At 33.5% G+C, this 22,930-nt stretch overlaps 1 protein-coding gene and 1 long non-coding RNA gene across 3 annotated transcripts; both read right to left on the bottom strand.

Moving 5' to 3' along the window:
- Positions 1-2,196: 2,196 nt before the first annotated feature.
- On the bottom strand, positions 2,197-10,796 carry LOC134267216 (nuclear pore complex protein Nup205-like; the record flags this gene model as incomplete). The annotated part of the gene is made up of 8 exons (XM_062749444.1): positions 10,761-10,796; positions 8,641-8,783; positions 7,865-8,036; positions 6,971-7,192; positions 6,745-6,830; positions 6,366-6,591; positions 5,971-6,135; positions 2,197-2,340 (listed from the first exon to the last, which is right to left on the bottom strand). Coding segments are annotated over exons 1-8 (1,189 nt in total), but the record flags the coding sequence as incomplete, so codon positions are not given.
- Positions 10,797-14,590: 3,794 nt separating this feature from the next.
- Positions 14,591-22,425, bottom strand: LOC134267215 (uncharacterized). Of its 2 annotated transcripts, XR_009992113.1 has the most exons (7): positions 22,252-22,425; positions 21,683-21,774; positions 19,722-19,857; positions 19,474-19,585; positions 19,226-19,336; positions 17,799-17,992; positions 14,591-17,476 (listed from the first exon to the last, which is right to left on the bottom strand). It is a non-coding gene; the product is annotated as an uncharacterized LOC134267215 (long non-coding RNA). The 2 variants fall into 2 exon arrangements; XR_009992114.1 differs by lacking the exon at positions 19,474-19,585.
- Positions 22,426-22,930: the final 505 nt, after the last annotated feature.

Raw genomic sequence — 22,930 nt, 5'->3', positions numbered from 1 at the left:
GAGAAATTTACGTCATCAGACATGCGACAAGTTGCTTACATCACAGAAGCCTCATACTATTGATTATATCGTATATCGCTTCATGCCCTCGATTTCCACGCCCCATGAAAACGATATGGCTTCTATGATGTAACCTATAGGATGCATTATATCAGGCCTGCTTCAGATGATTTTTGCTTTGCTAAAGTGAGCTTTGTCAGTTGTCTCTTGGGTAAAGGGGATTCAAGTTTGCTTTTTATATTTTTTGTTATGCCCCTGTAAATGAAGTTTCGGGGTATATAATTTTTGTCGTGTCCGTCTGTCTGTCTAGCTGTCTCTCTGTTTGTCTGCAAAACTTTAACCTTGCCCATAACTTTTGATTTAGTGGAGCTGTGACTTTCATATTTCATATGTGTATTCCTTGTGACAAGACCTTTCTTTGAGTACCACCAAATTTGACCTTCACCTTGGAGTTTGACCAACATTTACATGAAAATTTTAAAATTTTACTTTGGCCATATCATGAACAGTAGAACCAGGACATTTATACTTCACATATGTAATGTTTGTTAAAAGACCTTTCACTGGATACCAACAACCTTGACCCTTTGACCTTGTAGATCTCCGTACTTGTGAAAAAACTTTGACCTTGGCCATAACTTTTGAACGAAAAGGGATAGAGCTTTTATGCTTCATATATATGTAATCCTTGTGAGAAGACCCTTCGTTGGATACCAAGAACTTTGACCGTTTGACCTTGACCGTTGAGATGGACCTACTTTAAAAATGCAAACCTTGACCAAAACTTTTTAAGAGTTAGGTATGGCAGGCCAAATTCACAAAAATGATCTTATCATAGTTTCACAATTGATAAACTAGGTTTATTGGTTGTAATTATAGTTTATGGATGGCAAACTATAGTTAACAGTCAATAAACCTAGTTTATCAATTGTGAAACTAGGTTTAGCTCATTATTTGAATTTGGCGTGCCATAGTTAGGGCTAGTGCTTTCATACTTTACATATTTGATCCTTATGACAAGACCTTTCATTTGATAACAATAACTTTGACCCTTTGACCTTGGAGTTTGACCTACTTTTTAAGAAATTGAACACTGACCATAATTTCTGAACAGTTAGGGCTAGGGCTTTCATGCTTTACATAAGTATTTTATGTGGAAAGACCTTTTCTTTGATACTAATTACATTGACCTCGTGACATTGACCTTGGAGATTTTTGTACATATTAAAAAACTTTAACATTAGCTTACTTTCAAATTTCACAATTGTTTTCCAGTGAGAATACCCCACTTTTGGTACCAAATAATAAAATTTGCATTTAAGAAAAGCTTAATTTTTGCTATGTTGCCATACCGGAGCATCAGTGATTTACAAACACATCTTGTTTTTTTTCAAATTTAAAGATGATAATTACAGTCAAACCTCATTATCTCCATCTTGATGATATCCAAGGAATTAAGAAATATGTGGTCGGGTCAGAAGTTCCCACTGACTTTGACATATCCAATTTTGTTCCAAAGTTAACCTGTATAAGTGAAAATTGTGTGGTGTGATTTTAACATCTCAAGAACTAGTGTGGACCAGAAAAATTAAACTTTTGTGGAAGCTTCCTGATAAAGTGTAGATTCTAATTCTGTATGACCGTCTGTCTGTAATACTTTCATTCAATGCGATATCTCAAACAGATTTTAAGCTTTCACAATGAAATTTTACATCCCAACTTCCCAAGACTGAAAGAAGACCCTATTGATTTTGAGGTCAAAAGGTCAAAGTATATGTCATAAATATTTACATTCTTTTTGTGTGTAAAACTTTCATTTCTGAGCGATATCCGAAGAATCTAAATAACTTTTACAATGAACTTTTATAGCATAACTCCCTAAAGTCCTGCCCGCCCCTCTTCAGGTGTTCAGCTGCAAATGTAGATATTTTATTTTATGGAACACTGTTTCGCTCTGTAAGAGCTCATCAGGCCGCCTAGCAGACGACGACAGCATCTCCTTTGGGCTCTTTTTCTCCATAACAGCACAAACTTTGGTAATTCAGCGGTTATTCTGCCCAATTTTATTTGCTGGTGATGCAGCAGTCAAAATTTTCTCCTGGAATTCAGTTTTCCTATAAGTTCTGGCAGAATAGCAGCTTTGAAATTCCTCTCCTTATTTCTAATACAGTCATCTTATAGAGTGGTGTCCCTTACCAGTTCTTGACACACTAGTCTTCAGTAGTCCCAACAACAAGCAGGTCAAAGAGTTCTCTCCCGCTAAGTCCTGTTTCAACAGCTCTAAACAGTACTCTACAGACAGCCTCAGACCCAGGGGGCAGTCCTGTATAAATCTCCAATCTGAAAATACATGGAAGGATTTTATGTGCATTTAACACATATCATTATATATCATAATGGCTTCAAGTATTTCCACAAGAAATCTAACATAAAATGTTTATGTTCACAGATTAATCAATGTTTGAAGTTTCTGTTAAAAATTACATTTTCCTATTAATAATTGGTATTTCTTTGGATGAGAGAAATTTTATTAAACTTATACAAAAATTTTGCCTTAACCAAACAATAAGAAATTTCAAAACTGTGCAATAAACCTATTTTATTTTCAATTAAAAACGGGGAAAGTGAATAGCTTCTGAAAAATAAAGAAAATATTCAGTAATTTCTGTCAGATGTTAAATGTATGGCTGGGCAAAATTACCTTGAGAAACTTGCAGCCCCTTTATGAATTGTTTGCAGGTGAAAACTTCTCATGTTAAGGCACGGGTGGAGCCTACAATGTATTTCTGTTGGAGGGTACAAAAATATACCACTGCAAGTAATTAGGTATATTCTATATGTATTTGAAACAAATTATTAAAAGGTAATGCATGACCTAAGCGACAGATAGGGTTATCTCTCAATGTAAAAGGGTTATTCAGGCACAGGTGAACCAATAATATTTATGTTGCACATGTTAGTATTATATACACTATGTGCACTAACTATAACTGTATAAATGACATGCAATTACTGGAAAACTGATGATGTGCATATAATAAGTGGTTCGAGTTATCTCTGACATCATAAAAGGGTTAGTTAACCTAACATAATTATGTTGATATAAGCAAAATAAACATTTCACACGACAAAAGTCACAATCATGTATACATAAATTATGAATATATCCATTATCATAGCCAAATTTTGGGCTTTATGGAATTTAATCTCGACCAACCTGTATTTATATCTATATATGTTTAAAAATCTTAACTTAAGCTTATTTCTTAGCAATAACTATTTTCAAAATTTTGACAATTGAATCTCCTCTTGTAATATACAGAATGTTTCAAAACTGCTCAATCATACCATGATCAGAAAAAATTTAACCCTTGACACAAAAAATAAATACTACAATGTTTAATTAAAAAAACCAGACATGAATCATTCAAATCAAAACTTCCAAAGCTTTAACAAATTTTATCTCTTTTCTTTCACATGAGGACTATTTCATAAACATTTAAGCTTGGGGTTTTGTCTTTCTTTCAATATATTTATTTTTATCAAAATTCATTTCATAATTTACAAAGTAAAAATTTCAAATAATAATTTACACATTTATCATGTGATAAATTATATATGCAGACTGTGGTTTTATTGCTTCATTTCTGAAAAATTGTAATATTAATTGATATATCAATAAAAAATTAACTGATAGCTTGTGGAAAAATGGCAGTCTTTTTGTGATTTTTAAATTTCATAAACAATACACACATTTTGGTTGTCAATACAAGTACCTTGTAGTCTGTTTATGAAAAATGACTGCACTTAAGTCTTAGAAATAGCCAAAATTCTTTTTAAAATGGGCCTTTCTCTTTCAATGGCAGAAATGGTCTGTCTTAACTGCAACTTTGTGTAATTAGTTAATATTCCAAACAAAAAAAGTTCGTATTATCACAACACAGTCGTTTTATAGGGAGGGGTCATCGCACTATATCTCCATAGGATAATCCCTTTTTACAGATTAATCATTTTGAATTTAAATTTCAAAGAGTCAAAATAATGATTTTTATGGTAGTTGTATATTTATATATTTAAAACATCATATTAAAAGAGATCACAAAACTTGCTAAAATTAAAATGTGTAAAAACTGTTTCTTGTTTTCAAATTCTCTATAGTATATATTTCCTGTTGAATATTATATAAACCACTGATCTCTCTATACCTCTTTATGGAAATCAACACGGCTATCACGTGACCAGTCGCAGGAAACACGCAACACTTGCCGATAGTGATTGTTCGTATCTGGGCCTCGTTAATTCTTTTTTCCTCATCTTTTATCAAATTCCGTAGATTATTGTTATATTTATCTCAGCGAATTTCATTTTACTATCCTTATATATTTTTGAATGCATGTCTTACATGTGGGATATCTATAAAGTCCAAAGAGATCTATTTATTATGTTTCATATGCAACATGAACATCCAAAGTCACAGTTACGAATATCTTGCACATATTTTTAAAAAGTGAATTATAGCAATATACTAAATAAAAGTTAGTAAATGTTATTTCTTTGTTATAAAGATAAATGCCATTTAAAATGTTCAATTTTTATCAATATATTAATTTACAAATTAAAACACATCGGCACTGTATATTAACAATTGTATATCAGCCATTGCTGTTGATTATCATTGCTACTTTACTGGTCTTTGTCTATACTGTACTTTTTCAAAATTAAAAAATAATAGGGACAAACATATTTAGAGAGAGAGAGAGAGAGAGAGAGAGAGAGAGCATGCACCAAATATAAATACAGTAACCCCAGCTGATCCTAGGAAGTGGAGGGGTTATTTGGACAGCTGATCCTAGGTAGTGGAGGGGTTATTTGGACAGCTGATCCTAGGAAGTGGAGGGGTTATTTGGACAGCTGATCCTAGGAAGTGGAGGGGTTATTTGGACAGCTGATCCTAGGAAGTGGAGGGGTTATTAGGACAGCTGATCCTAGGAAGTGGAGGGGTTATTTGGACAGCTGATCCTAGGAAGTTGAGGGGTTATTTGGACAGCTGATCCTAGGAAGTGGAGGGGTTATTTGGACAGCTGATCCTAGGAAGCCGAGGGGTTCATCTTTTAATAAGACTTGATATTATACCTGTTGTTTGATATTTTACCTGTGGGACTTTGGTGTGACCTTTGATCAGATTTGACATTTTACCTTTGGGACTTTGGTGTGACCTTTGATCAGATTTGACATTTTACCTGTGGGACTTTGGTGCAACCTTTGATCAGATTTGACATTTTAACTTTGGGACTTTGGTGCAACCTTTGATCAGATTTGACATTTTACTTGTTGGACTTTGGTGCGACCTTTAACAAGAAGATTGTGATGCGATTTTATGCTGTAGGACTTGGTGTGACACTTCATGTTAATATACACATTTTACCTGTGGGAATGCACAGACAAAAAGAAGTTGGTGTTTCACACAAGGGTTCCAACCAAATGGCATGCCTCAACTTTGAGTGAGGGTATAAAATTAGTTTTGATATTTTTATTTTACCTGTGGGGTTTTGGTCTGGCCTTTAATAAGATTAGATATTTTACCTGTGGGGTTTTGGTCTGGCCTTTAATAAGATTAGATATTTTACCTGTGGGGTTTTGGTCTGGCCTTTAATAAGATTAGATATTTTACCTGTGGAAAATTTGGTGTGACCTTTAATCAGATTTGATATTTTGATTTACCTGTGGGGTTTTGGTGTGACCTATAATTAGTTTTGATATTTTTATTTTATTTTACCTGTGGGGTTTTGGTCTGACCTTTAATTAGTTTTGATATTTTGATTTTACCTGTGGGGTTTTGGTCTGGCCTATAATTAGTTTTGATATTTTGATTTTACCTGTGGGGTTTTGGTCTGGCCTTTAATTAGTTTTGATATTTTTATTTTACCTGTGGGGTTTTGGTCTGGCCTTTAATAAGATTAGATATCCTACCTGTGGGGGTCTGGTACTGATTGAGTTGTCTGAGGGTCACCCCCCAGGCCAGCAGCACCACGCCCTTCAGTCCGGGGTTAGCCCAGGCTCGCGTCGACGTGAGATCCTGGTGTATGTCCGGTATGTAGGTCGAGTCGGTCATCATTGGAAGACGTTGCAGGACCTCTGTAAATAAATTTTCTGGTTTTTTGTTCATTCATAAAATGATACATGTATCTCTTTTTTTTCAAAAAATAGATATTGTTTCTGAAAGCTTTACATATCTAGTAGGAAAAAGAGAAATTGATTTTTTTAATTTTGCAGATCAATAGGGTACATATCTTTTTTAAAAAGAACATTTAAAAGTATGAATACCTTTGGTTCATTTAGTGATACAAAACTTATCAAAGACTAACCTCTTCCATCTTCATGTTCCAGTAAACTGACATCAAAACAGTACAGGAGGGCCATTAACAGACACAGACTCACAGGGTCCAGGGTGCCATCAGCAGCCAGAGAGTTGTCTGCCCTTAGGTGCTGGATCAGCCTCAAGGTGTCATCTTTCTCCAGAGGCTGTTGTGTGGCCAGACAGAAGAGGCAGTCAACTAAGATGATCTGGATCTCTCTGTACAAGTCAGACATCTGGAAAACAAGAAAAGGAAAAATGCACATTGGCAGTAGAAATGATTGTCAAGGATTGATAACACTGTAATCTCCGATCATCACAAATGCTACAAGCAGAATTAAGATGGATCAAGATATTTCAATTTCAGGTATACAGAGAAAAACACAAACCTGTTTCTTGTGTTTTGGTGGACCAATGGCCCTGTCTCTTTGCAGTCTGTCCATTTCTTTTGTTAGGTCCATATTGTCTAATTGATCTGCAAGAACAATTTGTTTTGAATACATTCTTACTGATGACTTGGAATAACTTACATACATTAATACTGAAATATTGTGATTCAATATCAAACCCACTAACGTCTGGAATATCAGGTTAAAATTTTAATACATCTGTTACCTAGTATAGTGTTGATGAGCCGATCTTTCTGAATCAGCTGATCTGTGTACTGGTTCACCATGCTGGAGAGGTCAGGGGTCAACTCCATGGTCCACATTCTCCCCTCCCTTGACTGGAGAAGGGTACGAAGGGAGTTAACCAGACTCTTCTGTCCGTCATAGTACAGCAGTACCGCCACCAGGCCTCTGGTCAACCCAGGGAACTCGGCCTGCTGTCTCTCACCTGTACAAAGGGCAAAAGTCACCTGTGATTACAGTCCATTTTACCTGTACAGGTGTTTTACTATATCTCATGTGTTTTCTAAGCCAGGGTTCATTACTTATACAATAATGCAATGTGCATACACATCTCTAACACTACATGTACATACTACCTACACCTATGTCAAAGATTTTCAGTATCTACTGTCACTTATTTATACAAACTTCATACTATTTACTTTTTATTTACTGTTTAGAAATGTTTATTTATTTGTCTTTATTTGTTTGGTTGCCTTCACCCAACCAATGGCTAAAATATGGCACTACTCAACTTTTTATAATCTCTACAAAAGAGTTATTTCTTTTTCCATTCCACAAATGAGATTTTGCTAAAAAAAATATCATTTTATAGCTGGCCTTCACTTACACTTCATTTTTAAAACAAAGCAAAAGATGAGCCCAACATTTTAAACACATACTCTTAAGTATAAACTTAAAATCCACCATAATCCAGTCCTCATGAACTGGTTCCAGAGCCATAAAACTTAGAGGAGCTCACTTTTGATCTCAGTCTCACTTTTACATAAGGAATATATGGTGGAAAAGTGAGACTGAGATCAAAAATGAGCTCGTCTAAGTTTTATGGCCCCCAGGCCAGGTCTTCTTCAGCTAAATGACATATTAGTGATCTTACCTGCCATTAGGAGTTCTACGGCTGCGATTTCACTCATATCAAACAGGTCACTGAGTATCAGGGCTTCCTCTATAAACTGCTGAGAGAAGGTCTGTTTTGTCTGGTCCCCCATGACTGGTAGCCCCTCCTTCGTGGAGTTTCGGACTGCTGTCCTGTACATGGCATTCTTGGGCTGTAAAAATATTTCATGACTGTACATATTAGATAATGTATCAACATATTCTTTATGTCATTATCACTGTATTGTAGTCAAGTGCATTGTGAATTAAGCTACTGAAATGCACCAATTTTCAATTACTCTCCAGACCCATATCATGTAAAGCTATTCTATATTTTTCATCTCAATGTAAAGTATAACTCCCTCCCCTCACTCTATAATTGCTAAAAGTACACACAAAAAACCTTTTAATTTTAATTTACCCATAAATCTCCGAAGTTATTGATATATAAAAAATATTCATTATAGCTTTGAAAAACAGGAAAAAATGGGAGCAAATTAGATGCAAATTAGCCTTTGGATTTCTGTAATAATGCAATTGTGGGAGTGATTCACTTTTTTAATTCCCCCCCCCCCTTAAATTCACCAATTTAACCATAAATATCAGAAAAAATTGAAGATGTTTAAATATAATCATGATAATAACCAAACTTTGAGAACCCAGAAAAGTCTGCATATAAACTTTATGAGGATGTGTATACAAACAATCTTAATTCCTAAGTTAAATTGTTCACAGAATTTTTTCAGACGATGGAGTCAGTCAAAAAGTAAAACATACTGGGTTCTTTAACAAAGCGATGAAATCTGGCTTATGTTTCTTGAGAGCTATTTCTAGGTCGTGAATGGCATCTGGAATTTTTCTGTGTATGGCTGTGTGGACAGTCTGCTCCAGTTCTTTGAATGGGCCCCATAACCTGGCCTCTACAATAGTTGTCAAAATTTGAAAATACATCTGTACAAGCATAACATTATCCTTGATTATGGTAATTTATAGTTTTTAGTAGACCCAAATTTTCAAGAGTTATTTTCTGTTGGCCGCCATTTTGAGGGTTAACCTGGTAACTTTCCCTCTTTGTCCTACCAAATATAAGAGGGTGTAGCAGAAATATTTGGGGAGAAATCTTTATGGAATAAAAACTATAAAATAAAGGAGGCTCTAACAAATTTATATTTTGTCAGAAAAACAATACTTCCTATAGCACAATTGCAAGTATAAAAAGTTTAAGTTAGTTGAATAAACAAGGAATATGAGCATATTGACAAGTGATGAAACGATTGTCGCCGACGATCGATTGTTGATCGTTTTTGGGTGTTAGATTCCGATTATCGATTACGTTTCTCATAAGAGATTGTCGCCCAAATAAACTTTTATGATTTGAACGAAACTTATACATACACATTAACAATACATGTAAAACGAAAGGAGGTCAACAAAAATGGCGTCCGAAGGCAAAATTAACAACAATCAAGTAGAAATTTACCCATATCCAGGGAATGCATAGACAGAACTTTCTAACGTTAAATGATATTTTCCTACGTACCCGGTTTCACAATAGAATTCGTTCCGTGTACATATTCGTAATGTAGCAAAAGAAACACGGGCAATAAATCATACTCAGTGCATTAACTAGGACAACTAGGGAGATCTGAATCTAAACATAGCAGGGAGTAAAGTGAGAGAAAAACGTTTAGAACATTAATTGGATTTTTGTCTTTATATGAATTATTTTTTGGGATAAAATGCATAAGCCATCTCCAAGAGGATTGTTTGGAAGTTGTTTCCAGTGCAAATCCTTTTTTATTCTGCAAAATCGTGTCGGAGCGGATCCGCTCTGATTTGCTTCACTGCAAGTATATTGGATGTATTTCAAGTGTGGTGGGGGCTTATACCTAACTAACGAATGCAACATCGGATGTCATGACAAATATTTTCAGTTTCATGATCAAATAATAAAGAAAATTTGTTTCTTTGTTACTTATACAAGAAAAAGTTGTCTTTAAAATAAACTAAGTAAAATTTTATTTTTAGTTTTTTTCATAAAGAAATGGAATTTTGTATTTGAAATTTGCATTACCAATTTAAGTCGATGATTTATCGATTAAGCTTTTCTGATTTTGAGTGATCATCAATTATGAAAACGTCCCGATTATTCAACACTAATATTGACCCATAATATGGCGAATAATGGGAAATAACACGTTAATTGGGGTCTACTGAAAACGATCTATAAACAAATGAAATGTGTGATAAATGACTAAAAATCTTATGAACTTTATGTAAATTATTCATAACATTAAAAAAAACATGAACAGACCACATCATAGGTTATATTGCAACTTTACATTTAATGTTGTATATTAATACATCTTGCATGTGTGAATGTGTTACAAAGTGAAAGTGGTTGAAAATGAACTGATTTTACATTTTTCCTTTGAATTATGGGTTTTAGAATAATATCAAATTGATTATTTAAAACACTTTGCATTTTTATCAGCTCAGTTTTTTTATCACACCATTCCAGAGAAACATCCCATTATTCCTTTTCATCAGACATAATAAAATGTTTTTGAGTTATGTGTGCAAGCCTTGAAAATAAAAAGAGCATCTTGTATTATGGTTTCAGAAATGAATTCAACATAAGCTATCGTCTCATCTTTTAATAATGTACATCATTATTCACATAAATTATGCCGCCGTTTGAAATCTATTTTGATACTGGAAAAGCAAAATTTCACTCTGCAATGGAGGAAATTCTAACTAGAAGTAAAATTTGTTTTAACAAACTGGCACCCATACATGATATATACTAATTGTCAGTTACCTTTTATAAAACACATCAAGTATATAAAAATGCAATTTATACACAGATTAATGGTTCAGTGAGAAAATAATTTTACCAGAATTTACCGCCATGCCACCGGCCGCCATATTTAAATATTTTGTCACCGATCCCGATCAAATTGTTTTGTATATTCAAGAAAATTAGTTCGTAGCAAATTGACAAATGACTCTCTTTTATTCATTCATTCATTCATTCATTCATTCATTCATTCATTCATTCATTCATTCATTCATTCATTTATTTATTTATTTATTTATTTATTTATTTATTTATTTATTTATTTATTTATTTATTTATTATTTATTTATGTATTTTTTATTTTTTATTTATTCATTAATTTAATGTATTTATCATAAAAAAATTTATATTAATTTAATGTTACTTTCATAAATGAATTTTGCCGGTTTGTTTTCTTTTTTTTTTGTGTGTGTGCATGTTACGTCAGTTTGACTTTATGCGAGAAAACAAAACTCCAGGCATATTCTTAAGGGGCATTTCAACTTTTTGAATAAAGGAATGCTTCTGGTTAGGGAAATAATAAGCTTAATTGTTAAATCATGAATGTTTTAAAATTCCATTAAAATTTTGAATTTCTGACAACATAATTTATCTTTTATCTGTAAAATTTTATCGACTCAATCTATACATGTACATATGACAGCTTTTCAGTAACCTTAACAGGGAAATCTAAGTACCTCATGTGAAATAACAGTTTAAATAGATATATAGATACCCTTTTAAACAGGTCCAGCACAATACCCCGATAAAGGTATATAGCTTGATAAAGCTATATAGCTTAATCAAGGTATCTTTTTTATTCATTCCTCAAGGTATTTTATGTAAAGAAAATTCAAAAAAATTCTTTAAAAATTAATTACTGAAAGTCGAGTTTGAGTTGTTGTCAGTATATATTTACCCATGCATTTAAAATTTTCAAATATTAACAAATCAGTATAAAAACATGTCATGTGAGGAGACGTTATTTTATGCTTTCTTTTTGATACCAGAGTGTTTTTCATGCATTTAAACTTTTTGAATGGACACACTGATAAAAAATAAGCTCATTGTTAAATCATGGACTTTTAAAATTCCATTAAAATTTAATTTTGAAAGAATTTTTTTGAATTTTCAATTTTATAAAATACCTTGATCAAGGTATTTTAAATACCTTAATAAAGCTATATAGCTTTATCAAGCTATATACCTTTATCGGGGTATTGTGCTGGACCTGTTAAATGCCAAAAATCAACCTTTATGATACATGTACATGTATTCATAAAACACATAAACTTGTTTTAGTTGGACATAAAAATACTGTGGACCAGGAAGTCCGGCGGCTGTCTCGCTCCCAGCTTCTAAGATGGTTAGTCCTTTTTCATTTTTTTTTTACTTATTTAATAGACCCTTTCAAGGTTATTGGCCGCCATCTTGGATTGGGGGCATCACGCGCTGTCGTCATTGTAAACAATGTGCGGTTGATGAAATTACTTGCCGAAATGTTTCCGTCTACTGGAGGCTTTCTGGCCAATGTCACACGAATCCTCATTGGGGAATTGTGCAAAAACTATTTTTAATGACAATAATATGTGTTTAACCAATAAAATAACTTCCTGACATTAAAAAATGATGTTTTTCAGCATGCTTGTTACACAACACTGTATATGCCATATAAGCGGTATGCGGTCATCACGTCATGTTATATCGCGATTTTTGCACTCAAAATTTTCATTTCTGTCATAGGCACTTGGGGTATGGACCCCCCCCCCCCCCCCCCTTTTCCATTTTTTTTCTTTTTAAATCAGGATTCAAGTCATCTTTTTCCTCTTTTTCTATTCTAATATGCACTATATGTTATCAAAAATGCAACACTTTCGTCTCTACAAGCTGTTTTTAAAAATGCCGTTTTCCACTGATACATATAAAGAGAGAAGGCTTGCAACTCTTTCTAGTCATCCGCCTCACCACGCTCAAACTTCGCTCGATTATCTATCTAAATCAGTATAAAACATGGGATATGCATACATCAATAAATTTGTTATACATTCCTCTTCCTTTTCACATTTCCATTTAATTTTTATATGCCCCCGATTTGTAAATATTTCGATGAAATCGGGTAAATTTTGTTCATGTGCATCAACCGGGACGGAAGTACCAAAGAAGGATAACTCTATTTTACAAATGTTCTGCATTACAAAAAATCCAGGATTTGTAAAAACAATATTGTGATATTTGGTTGATTATATCGTGTGTTAAAAGTGAATCTGTATCCATCAGAATCTACTAGTTACAGCTTTCTTGAGATATATCGAAGTTACCGTTTCATGTAACATGAAGAGAAAATTCGGGATTGAATCCCTCTCGAATTTAATGTTCCGAATAACATTTACACATTATGATGACGCCCGAAAATACCGAGTACTTCCGTCCCGGTTGATGCACATGAACAAAATTTACCCGATTTCATCGAAATATTTACAAATCGGGGGCATATAAAAATTAAATGGAAATGTGAAAAGGAAGAGGAATGTATAACAAATTTATTGATGTATGCATATCCCATGTTTTATACTGATTTAGATAGATAATCGAGCGAAGTTTGAGCGTGGTGAGGCGGATGACTAGAAAGAGTTGCAAGCCTTCTCTCTTTATATGTATCAGTGGAAAACGGCATTTTTAAAAACAGCTTGTAGAGACAAAAGAGTCGCATTTTTGAAAACATATAGTGCATATTAGAATAGAAAAAGAGGAAAAAGATTACTTGAATCCTGATTTAAAAAGAAAAAAAAATGAAAAAGGGGGGGGGGGGGTCCATACCCCAAGTGCCTATGATTTCTGTTATTATAAAAGTGCGATGAAAAAGTACATTTCAATATACTAAACATCCTTACTTGTAGAAATTTCTTGAAGTTTCTCCAACACTAATCCGCAGGCAGGAGTGCCAGTGTACTTAAGCGGTTCAAGCTTGTCATAATGTTGTAACGTCATCAATAAATGCGAAGGTGTTTCAAGAAGTATTTTATTTTTAAAAAATAAAATTATACTTAAAAAGTGTTGCTTGGATAAAAATATTACAGGAAATAACAATATTTTTAAAAATGTCATAGAATATTAATGAAGTAGCATGTTGTTAGTGTACACAAGTGACGCGTTGCGCAAGGCGGGAATATTTGGCTGGCATCTAGATGTCATCGATGTTTATTGAGTAGAGTGTCTTGCGTTGGGTAATTATAACTTTTGTTCAATGAAAAAAATATTAAGAAATGTGTGTGAAGTGATTTCTCACGAGAATAATATCAATATATACATTTTCCTTCTTTATGAAGTACAAGTTCCGCGTATGTTGTAGCAGCAAATGCAAAGGGGGCGGGGCCTTTTTAGCGATAGTGAAATATACACTCTGTAAAGAATAATAACCATGCTTATATTATTTGAATGTATTCTCTCCTTGTAATTATAAATACTGGCACAGAAATTCCACAGAATATTTAATCAGTAATTTATTATTTGAATAGAAATTCCTATTAACAGTACATCTGTACTGACACAGGTCTGTGCAACTACTGTAATGCATGATGTTTTTCTACAGTTTTCTAAAGAAGTCCTGCTGATGGTACTTTGCAGTGGAAGTGTTACTATACTTTATGTAAGAGTACTCAACATGCCTGTAATATGAAGATTGAAAATTTTTAAAAATTCAGAAATATTCAATTTTTTTTAATTTTAATGACAGATTTTTTAAAAGTATAAATACAAAAATGTACATTGAGAAAATAACTAAATTTATATGAAATAAATTATACAGCTTTCCGAAGAAGCCCTGCCTGCATGATGCCACAATGCAGTGGACAGTGTTACATGTACTACTCTTAATGTAAGAGAACTCAAAATACATGTAATTAAAATTGAAAATAAAAAAAATGCAGAAATATTCAAGTTTTATATTTTAATGACCAATTTTTTAAAAGTATTATCACAAACATGTACAATGAGAAAATAACTAACTTACGATATAAATTAAACAAGTTCATCCTTCTAAAAATGTAAACAATTTTTTTTAAATAATGTATCAACTTCATTTCTTTCCAGACTGAAATAAATATGGACATAAGCCCAAAAAATATGATCACATGTACAATGTAACTTGTTATATTTCATTGTTTTAATGTAATATTAAAATTACAACCAGTATCAGTGAGCAAGGGAATTTTTAATATTTTGTTATTCAAAAGCACATACTATTTTCATAACCAAAAATGTTTTGAAAATCTTATAAAAATCAATATGTCAATGGATAGCATGTTTGAGGAATTTTCCTCCATGACTATTGGTCAGTTAAAAGACTACCTCAATATTAGAGGTTTAAAGGTGTCAGGAGTTAAAAATGAACTCGTCTCAAGGGCATTTGTTGCATGGGAGCAGAAGGTGTCCCCTAAAGTTTCTGAAAAAGAGCTTCAAAAAAATCTTCAGAGCCACTATATTGAAAAACTTCAAAAATACAAAATACCTGAAGACCCAAGGTCAATTCCACTGTCAAAGTGGCAATCAGATGTCAAATCTTTGCCAAAACTAGATCTAGGCAACATTTTTTCTTTTATTTTAGAGAAAAAAGAATTTGACATTGACTTTGTGGGTAAATACAAAACCCATAAAGCATTCTCCTACTGGAAGTCTGGGTTTGTTGATGAAATATTAACATACAACTTTCAAAACATCAAAATTCTTCGATCAATGGTTACTCCATCACAAAATATAAATAATGATCCAAGAGAAGTTTGGATAGCATTTGATATTCAAGAGGAACAAATTTTGACAAGTTGGTGTAGCTGTATAGCAGGTATGGCAGAAACGTGTAACCATGTAATAGCTACACTTTATAAGGTAGAATATGCCAATACCATGGGGTTTACAAATCCATCATGCACATCTCTACCATGCAACTGGAATGCATCTACTAAACGTAATGTCCAACCATCCAAGGTCACTGATATGAATGTCAGGAAAGACAACAGGGTCAAATCTACAGAAGATCAAGGTCAGAAATCTATTATTTCCGAGATGAAAACCTCATTTGATCCAAGACGGATGGATCACAGGAAGGTCACAGAAGAAGAAGTAAACAATATGTTTAGTAAGCTGTATAGTGTTACTCCAAGGTCAGTTGTATTTAAGGCTATTACATCAAACAGTCAGAAGCCTGTAATGCCCCAATCATTAATTGATATTGGAACCAATTATACAGATTCCGCAGAAAAGTTCATTGAAGGCTTGCCCCTTTCAAATGAACAGGTTGTCCTTGTTGAGCAGGCCACTAGAGATCAGGCCAAATGTCCACTATGGCATACCCAAAGAAAAGGGAGGATAACTGCTTCTAGTACCCTAACAGTGTGTACAAAATTTTCTACACTATCAAAAAAAGGAAGCTCCAAGGTCAAAATTACCCCCCTTGTGAAAAATATATTGCATGGTGGAGATGACATCTCTTTTGTTCCAGCTGTTAAGTATGGAATAGAAAAGGAGGATACAGCTAGAGTAGATTTTTTAAAGCTTGAGTCCCTAAAGCACTCCGGTTTTTCCATCAGAAAAGCAGGTTTATATATAAAACCTGACATGCCATTTTTGGCAGCCAGTCCCGACGGCATCATTCAGTGTAACTGTTGTGGAGCGTCTGTCCTTGAAATCAAATGCCCCTACGTTCTTAACACTAACAATGTATCTGTGCAAGAAGGTTGGCATTTGACAGATTTCCTTGAACAACAAGAAGGAAATCTGGCTTTGAAATCTTCACACAAATATTACTACCAGATTCAAGCACAACTTGGTGTCACTGGTCTGCAGCAAGCTTTCTTTGTGGTGTGGTCAGCTAAAGACACACTAATTCTAAAAGTAAAATTAGACAAAAAGATTTGGATGGAAATAGTACAAAAAGCATCCCTTTTCTTTAAAATTTACATTGTCCCTTATCTTTTGGGCACAAAAAATTTGACATTTTGTCAACTATGCAACAAACTTTGCTTAGATGGCGATGAAATCATCGAGTGTGGAGATCACAGCATTTGTTGTGATAACTGTGACCTTTGGTTTCATTGGAAATGTGTAGGGGTCAAAACAGAACCCACTGCTGAAATATGGACTTGTAATGCATGTGCTTCATAAGACAGAGTGCTTTACAGAATTGAAGTTAAAACATCATTAAAATGAATTGTTTACATATCATCTATACAAATAGAGTACATTGTACATGCTTTACTGTGCCTAGTCTAGGTATTTCTTACTTCTTTAAATACTGAGTATTTAAATCATATTAAAAATGTTTTTTCCCTTGCAGATCACTGTACCCTTCCTTCAACTTGATTTAGTTTATAAACTTCTATTTATATATACATGTATCTCAATAAAAAAAAAATCATGTCCTAGTTAAGTCTGCTAGTATCAGAGGGTCAAATTTCATCTTTTATATATAATTGATATTCAACTAAACAAACATGGGAGGAGGTGATAGGTGTGCAGTTGGTCCTTGCAACAATGACAGGAGATATCCCCAAAATTATGATATCAAATCACATGTTCATACTCTTAAATTTCATAAACTTCCATCTGATGAAATTATGAGGAAAAAATGGAATTCTCAAATATTAAAAGGTCGTCAGGATTATATTCCAGGCAATGGCATACGTGTATGTTCAAACCACTTTTCAGATGGTATGCCCACCAGTGAGAATCCCTATCCCACTTTGTTTTTAACCTTGTCTGATGCCATCAGTGGGACAACTCCTACAAAGAGAAGAGAAATTAAAAGACACAATAATAAAAAGGTCATAGTAGATTGTGAAACTAATTGCACTCTGCAAAGTACGTCGGAAAATGACACAGCAGATCATGCAGAATGTTCAAATGAATCAGAATTTATTCTTTGCTTTCAGTCTACTCAAATTACTAGAGATTCAGATGTTAATTTCTTTACAGGTCTGTCTACTACTCTAGTTTTTCAGACATTATTCAACTTACTCAGCTCAAAAGCCAAGTGCATGCAGTACTGGAGAGGCGAAAAACAGACTACCTCTGAAATGCCTTCCAGATATGATCAAGGTCTTACCTTCAAACGCCCTGGTCCAAGAAGAAAACTATCTCTAGAGCTTGAGTTGTTGCTGGTATTGATGAGATTAAGACTTGGTCTTTTAGTTCATGACCTTGCATTTAGATTCAACATTTCTGATGCAACTGTCAGCAGCATTTTTTTTACTTGGACTCGCTTACTTCGTCTAGAACTGGGAAAACTCATCATATGGCCTACAAAACACACAATCAAAAGTGCATTACCTGAATGCTTCAGAAGGTTTTACCCAAATGTACGATGCATAATAGACTGCACAGAAGTTTTGTTAGAAACACCATCAAGTTTAGAAGTTCAAGCTAAATGCTGGTCCGATTATAAGCAACACTGTACAGTAAAATTTCTTGTTGCAATTACACCAAATGGTATGTTTTCATATGTTTCTTCCGTTTATGGAGGAAGAGCAAGTGACCAGTTTATTGTAAAAGACAGTCATTTTTACAATCTTATAGAACCCTATGATCAAGTTATGGCTGACAGGGGTTTCAAAATTAAGGAGGACCTTATGATGTTGATGGCTAAACTTGCTATTCCACCCAGTACAACTGGAAAATTGCAGATGCAAGCATCAGATGTATCAGAAACTTCAAAAATTGCAAATGTAAGAATTTATGTTGAACAAGCTATTGGCAGACTTAAAACATACAGATTTTTGAAAAATGAATTTCCGATTTCATGTCTTCCCATTGTTGATGATATTGTTATTTCATGCTGTGCACTTTGCAACCTTCTGGACCCCCTTGTTGAATAAAAAAATCAATAATATATTGATACTATCTTATTAGCACATGTATTACATTTCATATTAAAGTTCAACTCCTGCTGAATGTAATTTCATATTGAATAAATATGAATCATTTGATTCATTTCTGGCAATGATTTTCATTAATCTTTGCCTTATAATATTTTCTGATTTCTTGCATTATATGAGACTTTCTATCTTCACTACTTGTACTGCACTCTCCCCACCCTCCACCCCCTCCCCTCCCCTTAGTAAGCATCAGTGACATCAGTAACCACTTGCATATCAGTAACCACTTGCATATCAATATAACAGTACTTGTTACATATATCTAACTTGCATGGTGTATGGACATACAACTAGCTTACAACCCTGTCTTGCATTTAGCCAGCTTGTATGGATTTACCATAAGCAACCATTTTGCATAAGATTTACGCAATTTAACAATTTGCATAGAAAATTCTACCAAACTTGCACAGATGTGTAAAGCTTTTCTATTTTCCATACTTTGCAGTTTTCTAAGATATCATTTGCACTTCAAAAATGCAGATCTGTTGGGTCATTATTTCAAGGTTGCATGTAAATTACAAATTGGTAAAGAATCATGATTTTTAAATTACCATTTTGTTTTAAAATTGGGATTAAATTATCAATTTTTTTGACATACCTGGTCGACAGCTGTAACTGGCATAATGTCAGTCCAGTAGTAGGCTGGCAATGGCAGATGGGCGATTCCAGCTTTGCCCTAGCCAATGTCTAGTTGCAGTTTGTCGGCTATCTAAAAGCAAAATAAAATTATTGGGTCGGGAATATTTGTGTAAGAGATAATTAACAAACTTTTTATGATGGCTATTATTTGCTATTTTAAGTTTTAAAAATTACATTGATTTAAATTATCAGTTTTTTTGGACATACCTGGTCGACAGCTGTAACTGGCAGAAAGTCAGTCCAGTAGCAGATTGGCAATGGTAGATGGGCATTTCCGGCTTTGCCCTAGGCCACTGTCTAGTTACAGTTTGTCGGCTATCTAAAAGCAAAATAAAATTATTGGGTCGGGAATATATGTGTAAGAGATAATTGACAAACTTTATATGATGGCTATTATTTGCCATTTTAAGTTCTAAAAATTACATTGATTTAATTTATCAGTTTTTCGGACATACCTGGTCAACAGCTGTAACTGGCAGAAAGTCAGTCCAGTAGCAGATTGGCAATGGTAGATGGGCATTTGCCCTAGGCCACTGTCTAGTTACAGTTTGTTGGCTGTCATTAATAAATACAGTGATGTCTTGTGGAAAACTACAATAAAATATTGATTTGTGTTTACATGCAACCAACGACTTCTTTAAAGAACTCTAAGACTTACAAAGTGCTCCCTTTGTCAAGGTCATAAAGTCAAGGTTATACATTGATTAAAGCATTAACTTTAAGTGTATGAAAGGTCTCTGTTAAAACAAACTGAACAAAGTTGTCCCTTTGTCAAGGTCATGTAGTCAAGGTCATATATTAAAGTTTAAGGTAAGCTCATCTTAAAAAATAAATTGTACAGTTATCCTTTTGTCAAGGTCATGAAGTCAAGGTCATATATGACATCTGACATCATGAATTTTAAGTGATTGGGCATGGTGGAAAGGTCATTTTTTAAAAAAAAAAAATATTTGCCCTCTTTTCTAAAGGCAATCTAATTAAAATTAGATATTTGGAAGTGCTTTATTACTTAACTCACATTTTCTTAATGCTAAGTTTGACTAACATTTAACAACAACACAATTGAGGGACTTTTGAATTTACAATTTCTTTATATAACCAATCAATCGTCGCTGGCAAATATGTTTTATATTTTATTTGATAATAATCTTTCCAAATTTGACCTTTTTTATGTGACCCTTTTTTCAATGGTGATGTTGTTAAGATATTTATTTCCTTCAAAGAAGTTTAATTTGTTTTTATGTACAAGAAATTAACATCTAATCTTAATTAGATTGTTCTAAAGGATTTTTTTTTTAATTATGTTTTTTTAACCCAATGTTTTAACTTCATATTTGGAAGTGTTTTTAGAACAAATTTTCCAAATAATTTATATACTTAACTTAAGTTACCTACCCATTTTCTTAATGCTAAGTTTGAGGAGGGCAAACATTTTTTTTAAGAGGACCTAACACAAGCATCTTTCCAGTATATTGATTTGATTAAGACTTTGAACATTTGCCACCTTTCACCTTTGACAGTTAGCATTGCTGCTTTATATAAAAGCAATAACAAACTGTACATTTTTTTTGCTTGCTTATGAATAAATGCTTTGACGAGACTATTCAATCCTCAAGGATAAGTAATTAGACCTCAGTAGGGTATATCACTATGTTTTATGTTTTTATGTGCACTTTTTTTGAATTTTCTAATGTGTGCATGTTTTTGTAGCATACTAATCCTTTCATTTCCTTCAAAGAAGTTTACTTTGTTTTTATGTACAAGAAATGTACATGGAAGAATTTATGCTTCAGAATCTGTTTGTAATATAAACTACTTTATTTTGTGTTTTGAAACTGAAAGGACAGTTTTCAATAACAACACAATAATAGATATATTGCACATTGTTGTTGTACATATTAGTGAACTGTGACTACTAACTTTTTGGGTCAATGCTGAACTAAAGACAACAGTGTCTGCACCTGACCTAATCTGTGATGACACTTTAAAATACTAATTACAGGATAACTGCATGATTACACATTATTTTGTGATATTATATGTGCGAAATTTCTTAAAGTAGCATGGCTAATATATAATTTCTAAGAATCTTCCATTTGGATTGACATTCCTTCACATATTTACATAATTTGAATCAATAGTACATATGCTATAAATTTATAATATTGCAAGTTTTGCAACACTTACAAAGTTGGTCAAGTAGTCAGGGCTTGTTTTTTCTCTCAGCGTAATGCACTACTGAGAGTATTTCTGAATGAGTATGGAATGATTCTATGTTTATTATGTGTATAACCAAACCTCTTGTGTATAAGCTAGCTTCTATTTAAATACAATGGCCTACAACATTATTCATATTTATGTAAATAATAATCATGAATGTTTCCTAATCCTTTGCTTTCTTTAGTATAAATATAACCTTTTTAGGCATTCTTTCTTTATGTATAGGCCTTTGTATTTACGGCTCTTGGCTCTCTGATACTGTTATGACTTGCTCTCAATGTTAACTTGCTGAAAGTGTGAAATATGAACATAGTTTACATTAAATAAACAAGTAAAAATGTACTTGTTTACAAAGAAATCAGATTATGTATATGTTTTTATTAAAATCAATCACAAAAAATTGAATATATCAATTTTTTGTACACTATGTGTCTCACATGAGGCTCTTTCCCTATAGGGCTGGAAAAGTGCACCTCGCTGGGTCATATCACCATTTTCGAAGTGCTCAATATATTCGATTTTGGGGGTATGAGCCTAGATTTAACATTTCTCCGATTTCAAAACAACTAAACTCTAGCTCAGAAAAAGCTCAATGTTCTGAGGTGCCGTATTTATTAAATACAGCCCAAAACATGAACCATACCCATGGTTCACAATGAGCATTTACCGACCACGTGCTTTTGGCGTCCTCGAATAAAAAGACAAAAATTGCAAAAAATAATCCATTTAAGTACTATTCAAGCTGAAATATATAAATTTCATTACCTGAGAGTCTTTTGTGCATAGTTATTTACAGTTGTTACATCGAAGATAAACAACACGCGGCGGTTTATTTTGCTGATCCGTTCTCGCTTCGCCTCGCGTCGGCCATTGTTTTTGTGACGTCAGCCCCCAATGTTTGCCCCCAGTCCAAGATGGCGGCCAATAACCTTGATAGGGTCTATTCGTATTCTGCTTGAAGAGAATCTAATGAAATAAATAAAGATTGCTGTGTGACATTGACGATCTTCAATGATTGTAAGTGAAAAAAGTATCATAAATATACCAATAGATAGTTTTCGATAGGCCTGAATTTAGCGAAAGTTACCTCCCGTTGGCCGCCATATTGGAGGTCGACTCAGTGATTTTCCCTCTTTGGACACAGACTACCAATTATTTTGCTATACATTCCTTTATACTATAAAAAATGATTAAAAAAATTACACCAGCTCAACTTACCTGAAACTTGGCACAGAGTAAGAAGAATTCAAGTCCAAAAATTTTTCAGACTCTCAGGAAAATTCATCGCATGCAGTTCCTGCTAAGGCATCGCAAATAACCCCTACCCTGCTTTTTTCACTTTCTCTTCGGGGAAAGGGTAAATATGGGCCTCTTTACACCCTTCCTACTACGCGCGCAAGTGCAAAATTTCACATATTAACAATTTTATATTTTTTTTCAAACC

This window comes from Saccostrea cucullata, unplaced genomic scaffold (assembly GCF_032062105.1).
Source record: "Saccostrea cucullata isolate Sc308-1 unplaced genomic scaffold, CSIRO_AGI_Scuc_v1 ctg8737, whole genome shotgun sequence".
Classification (NCBI taxonomy): Eukaryota; Metazoa; Mollusca; class Bivalvia; order Ostreida; family Ostreidae; genus Saccostrea; species Saccostrea cuccullata.
This window is presented reverse-complemented; position numbering and strand designations above follow the sequence as displayed.